Source organism: Atta cephalotes (assembly GCF_000143395.1).
Source record: "Atta cephalotes unplaced genomic scaffold scaffold00074, whole genome shotgun sequence".
NCBI classification, from domain to species: Eukaryota; Metazoa; Arthropoda; class Insecta; order Hymenoptera; family Formicidae; genus Atta; species Atta cephalotes.
Window position 1 is genome coordinate 727,278 of NW_012130138.1, and position 6,657 is coordinate 733,934.

The following is a 6,657-nucleotide window of genomic DNA, read 5'->3' on the forward strand; positions in this document are numbered from 1 at the left end:
TATAGTAGAGAGAGAGAGAGAGAGAGAGAGAGAGAGAATTATTTTGAGTAATTGATCAAGGAAGAAACATGAGGACGACTTTACAATAATTTTATTCCTATTATTTCTGTCATTATCCTATTATCTTATGTCGTATTGTATCATTATAGATACTATATCATTATATATTCCGTTGAAATATTCGATAAATTGCAAAATCTCATTTTCCTAAAATTTAACGCTTCTTTGATTTGATGTTTTATCGCATAAAATATTGTATATACCTAACGTTAATGTAAAACAACACATTTCGCACAAGTCGCACTCGCTCTGTCAAAAGCGTAACTTTTTCTTTACGTCGTTGCTATTTGAATGTAATTTTGATAAGAAGAGCCTACGACCGCTTTGCCGCGTTAAGCTAAGTCTTATCATAATATTAGCTGTGCATACATACATATACATGGGATATATTCGATTCAGTACATTCAATGAATTTTTTCATCGAAACACTAAGCATTATATTATAATAAATATCGTAATGTTCCTTCCGGATTTTCTTTTGTGTAATCAGCAAAAATTATTCGTCGATTTAGAAAAAAATCTAAAAAGTTTACGTTTTCAGATGCAAATCATAGAATTTGCATGCGGATATCTATGTGAACTATCTAACAAAAAATAAAGCAGCATTGTTCATCAGTATAAAAATAGATAAGCTTATTTACTTAACCGTTGGGCAAATTGTTCGCACCTGCGAAACCTGAGCGTTGATATGCGCATATATACGGCGGCGTTGCTTGTAAATTGCGCAAAACCGCGCTATGTTTCGCGACACGTTGAATATCGGGACCAAAAAATTTCATCCTTGCTATATTTATATATAAGAATATTCAACAAGAAAAAGCTGTAAATATATCACCAATTGTAAATCCGTCACATACAATTAAATATAATTTTCATGAAGATTAAAAATTCTATTATATCAAATTATCAAATTTAATTAAATATGGACAATTTTTTAATTTATTCCATTCTGAATAATGCAGAATAGAAATAGGAAGCATTTAACTTTTTTATCATTTATTGACTAAGAATTGCATATTTGATAATTTTATATTAATGCGCTGATAAATCTTTATTACTAGATTTTATTATTAGGTTTTTTTGCTAAGATATGATTACTTAGAAAAAATTCTGAGGTCATACGTTATCGAGCTAAATAATTTTCAAGAATATTAAATAAATTATTATCAATCAATTAATGGATAGATAATAACATAAATTATTATAAGTAACATTACAATTTATGAATATTTCTTTTAACGACCTCTGGAAATCACTTCACAAGCACCTCGTTTGACGGGCTTATTGCTAGTGAAATAGTTTTTAAATCGCTTTACAAAGCTCGAACGAGCCTTATATTCATGCGTCGTTGAAAACGGCGAGTTTACCACGGATCTTTGACAGGTGTTATCGCGCGATTACCACAAGTGTACACGCCAGTTCTTTTCGCGCCTCGTCACATTTCTTTCTTTCGTATAAAGCGGCAGACAAATCGCCGAACGAATCAAGCCACGATTTCATTGTAAATTATACGAGAAAGTACGCTCGGGCATTATTCAAAATCGCGATGATTAATCGAAGAGCCGCTTTCGATGATGAGTAGGAATAATTTGTTAACGCCGAGGCAAACAACGCGAAAGTGAAGTGTGAAAACGTCATAGCTAGCGACAAAACGACGCAGAAGAAAAAGACAATAACCATTACTCTCTGCTCCTTACATTTTACAGCGGCGAAATGGCAGCGTCCAGCCATGATTACAACAAATATTATCACTTATGTTCCCATTTCCATCAATATAGATTGACTTTAATTTCAATTCAATCTTTTAATCTTCATCTTTTTCTAGCTCTTATAATCAGAGAAAAAAAAAGTTAATTGAATCAAAATCAAAATTAAACATTAGTATTATAAAAACGAGCATGAATGATATATACTTCATGAATTATCGAATCCACAATTTTATCGATATACCTCCTACTGCTTCCCTCCATCCCCGATTTCTTTTTTGTTTTATAATTCAGCTTAATTACTTTTCATAGATAGGTGTTTTAGACCTTGCTGTTCTTATTTCTCCGCAAGCGCGGATTTTTCGTGCGATTTTCATCGGCACGAATTTTTTTTTTTCCTTTTCTTTTGTAAACTTAATAAAAGACGCAATGTAGATAGGTAAAAGAAACCCCACTTCCTTTCGTAAACACTCGCAAGCACTCTGGAAACTTTCCGCGTTAGGCAATCTCCCCCGTTTACCATCGTAGGAACGCGCCGTGGAAAACGGTGTGCAAAGACGGCAATTGCAACAGATGCTGTTTCGAGATTCGCTTAATCGTTGGGCCTTGAGGGCCTAGACCCAGTTACTCGGATTGCATTAAATGCTACGACCAAACTCTGCTTCGCGGCATTTCTGTCTTGTCTCAATTCCATGTCTTGACGAATGCGACGCAATCGCGAGCGGCAGAAAGCGCCGAAATTGGAGCATCGATCGGACTAGCCTGTTTATAACTCGATTCAATTTAATTTCATTATACGTATTGCGCGCATCGTGTGTGTGTGTGTGTGTGTATGTGTGTGTGTGTGTGTGTGTGTGTGTGTGTGTGTGTGTGTGTGTGTGTATGTAACAGATTCTATATTAATAAATTAATCTTGAATTAAGATATAATTAGAAACAAAGCAATTATCAAGTAATTTTCGCGTCAGAGGTTACTATAAATTTAGTAACGAAGGGGAGTCTCAATAAAAATATTTCTTTTCGTGGAACAAATTATTACGGCATAATTTATATGTTCACTGAAGAGAAATTTTAATACACATTTTTTTTTATATGTGCTAAGTAAATATAAAACTTACAGTAAATAAATATTTATTTAAAAAAAATTAAGTTAAATCAAATTAATAGTTTCTATATCAAAATAGAGTCCGATCGAAAAATCGGTTTCGATCAGTTTTTAGGGTTCAAAAATCAGGGTTTCGGTTTGATTTCGATTTTGGCCGAAATTGCAACGTATCGATAAACGTTTAAAAAACAACTGTTTGATTTTCATTATTAATTCGTTGACGCTTTAGACAACTTGAATACAAAAAACTTTGATGTGATCCTATTAATAACTGTGATTTAATTTCTTGAAAAGTTGAGGATGCAATATTATTATATTATTATAGTTAGATATTTTAATAAAATTTTGTTTTTTAAAGAGTACATAAATTTGTCATGATTTTTGAAAATCAATTCGTTTTCGGTCGAAATTGAGCGACAACTGAATATTTATTTTTAGTTTCGGTCGGACTCTACAAATAGATATACGTTTACATATTTAGTAAATATTTACTTGGAAATAAACAAACTTATTAAAATTTAATATTTTTTAGTGCAAGATACATATATCTAGCTACCGAAGTTGATAAAGTCTACTAATTAGAAACAAATTATAGACGCAAGAGTTATAACGGGGTCGAATGTAAGCATATAGATAATGGCGCGTAATTGTGTTACTAGTGCTGTGCCGTGACGTAATTTCGTTTGTCCAGCGTGTAGTAACGACCGTTTCTCCGCTCCAACTCGAATATCGCGAGGAAGAGGTGCGCGCGATCGATTCGCGGTTATAAGCGGTACGATGCCATCGCTTGCCGTCAAGCGCGCATTCCCGAGCTTTAAAACGGCGAAAGGGAGCACGCGGTGAGACTTGAGTTAATCGCTTCCACGGTATGTAATAAGGTTAAGTTCGTATGAGCGTAGTGCGAAAACGCCCGAGCGTTGCGCTGATGAGAACCGAGTCGACGGCGACGATAACTGAACACGCGCGTAAACGGCTTTTGACGTGCGGTTAGTGGTACGAACGCACGCATGGAGATATTCGACAGGAGATAAAACATGATAATAACGCCGATGACACCGAACAAATTATTGGAGGAAAAACGTCGCTTTCGTTTGGTGAAAGTAAAACGAGAAATTATTAAAATAACATGACGCGCACGATACGATACATTATGCGCGATTACGTACTCGTGGAATTAGATATGCATAGATTCTTTTTATAACAATGAAAAAAATATGTTCGCGTGTCCAGTATAAAACTATTCGTATACAGAAGCATACAGGCGTGGATATGATGTATGAATACGTGTAGAGATATACATTTACATTTAACATTTTTTTCTAGAATGAAACATTCAGATTTTACAACAACTTTTAAGAGGTACGATTCAATAACGTTTATCGAAGTGCATTTGGTTGCGCGTATTATTAGCTTGTTATCAGCCTTATATGTAAGGCACATTAATGTTACACTGTTATCAAATATCGCGATTCAGCCGATAACCTTCATCGTACAATTTATTGATTGGAATTAATTTTATCGCATTTTTTTAGATGTGAAGTATTCTATTTCACCGACTTTATAATAATTTTCATTCGATGCATTAGTGCACTAACCCTAGTTATACACCTTAGTTATACACATTTTTTTTTTACTCTTGATAGTACAGTTGATGTACACACTCAGATACCCGGGATTTCTTCCAAATTTGTTATCGTAACTTTCCGTAAAAATGGGCATGTTTCAATTAATTTTTTTTTTCAATCGATGGAAAATTGATTAAAGAATAAGTCCTTGTGTAAAAATCGATAGAATTAAAAAGCTTTGAGATATACAAAAAATTCAAGGAAAAAGAAAAGTTGAGAAACACGAAAAATCGATTTAGCAAATTGGATTGAGGTTTCCGGGACCACAATGTGTAGCTAAAGTTAAAATCGATGTGCACTGATTTAATCTAAATATAAAAGTAAAATGTAAATACTTTGAATTGTAAAATACATATTTTATGTAACAGTATATATAATAATAGAATATATTGAGAATTTCACGAATTAACCGATTTCTAGATTTATATAAACGCACATCTTTACCTCAATTTGTGTTTTAATATTCATCAGTAAGCACTGAGTGTATCCAATCGAATTCAATTTAGATTTTCTTTAACTTTACATATGCACATAAAACAATGTTTTTACAGACAACCATTGATAAAATCCTCTTGCGAGGTATGATCTATATAACGAGTTACGAATTTATATTCGTTTCTTGATTTAATGAATTGGTTTAATTTTGAGAAACTTTTTGTTTACATCTAAATATATGTTGGCATTATACCAATTTTGCTTTAATTAACTACCTACCGTTCGCTATTTTGCTTTATTTACCTGATAAGAGACGGAGATTTATTTTTACTTTATCGCGATTTAATTTTATGTTGTATATTTATTCATTTTCTTTTTTATTGATTTTATTTTTATTTTTGATTTCATACGCGATGATATAATTCCTTCCGCTTTCGACTGATTAAGACTCAATATAGTAGAAACATATGTTATTATTCTCTTTCAAGAATAAATTCATTATGTTGATGCATCTTTAAATGTTCGTTATTTGGCCCGAATATTTCTTTTTACTGCTTTCCAAGAATCGAGTTTTGATTAGATACGTAAATACTTTGGTAAACTTCTTTTGTTCAACATCTTTTTCTATTAAAAACACTACATAAAAAGATGTCGCAACTCGAAAAAAAATATGTCTTCTTTCTTTCGTGCTTTCTCGGAAGTCGTTTTTCAATGACATCACAATACAGAATTATCACAGACAATTTCTCAAATTATATATTGTGAATGGTATCGAATAACGTTTACCATTACATAAACAGCATATTAGCAACATAAAACGCTAAAAATGCGCAGATATGCTTCGCGTGTCTGTTCTTGATGAAAGTACTTATACAAATGATTTTATTCAACTGCTTCTCGTTCGATCACTGTTGTTTGTTTCTCTCTGTCATTATAATCTCATTATAACATAATTGTCACATATTTTTAATATGGAAATTTCTTTTAATTTATTGAAAATTATCTCTTTATCAGTTCACATTTCCATACTGGAAAATAAATATATGCCAAGTAAAGGAACAAACAGCGAATGTAAACAAAATATTTGTTGACATTCTATTCCCTTATAGGCAGTGATAGAAAGAACGTCAGGGAAAGTTTTTAAAAACGAAATTACCTTCGAATTGTTCGAATTGTTTCGTTATTCGACCGTTCACTACTTGGGTAATAATCGGTAACAATCGTTCGATAAGTAGAAAAGGACTCACCTTCGAGCTTCATGCCGACTTCGAGGCACTTCTGAAAGCGGCAGTAGGGACACCGTTTCCGCTGCGTCTTGTCGATATGACAGGACCTCTCAGCGACGCACGTGTAGACCTTCTTATTCTGGACGGTGCGCTTGAAGAATCCTTTACAGGACTCACAGGTGAGTAAACCGTAATGATAACCGGACACCTTGTCGCCGCACACGGGACACAGCTCCTCGATGATGATATCCTTAGTATCCGGGAAATCGGACGGGCAAGGTATCGAGCCGGTGACGATGCCGACCTGGCCCAGGCCAGGATGGCACAAAGTACCGCCGCCGGTCGGGACCGCACCGGCGGCGACGTTGCCACTTCCCGTGGCGGTGGCCGGTCCTCCACCGCTGACCGTGGCGTTAGCCGCGCCTGGACCACCACCTCCGGCAGTACCACCGCCGTTGCCGCCGCCACCGCTGCTGCTGGTGTAACTACCTCCTCCTCCTC

General features: G+C 34.6%; 1 protein-coding gene across 1 annotated transcript in view; it reads right to left on the bottom strand.

Moving 5' to 3' along the window:
• The window catches only part of LOC105624218 (nuclear hormone receptor FTZ-F1), a 109,172-nt gene that overhangs the window by 21,823 nt on the left and 80,692 nt on the right, over positions 1-6,657 (bottom strand). Inside the window, exon 2 of the mRNA XM_012205578.1 lies at positions 6,178-6,654. Within this exon, the coding sequence (XP_012060968.1) occupies positions 6,178-6,654 (477 nt within the window). The remainder of the gene's footprint in view (positions 1-6,177; positions 6,655-6,657) is intronic.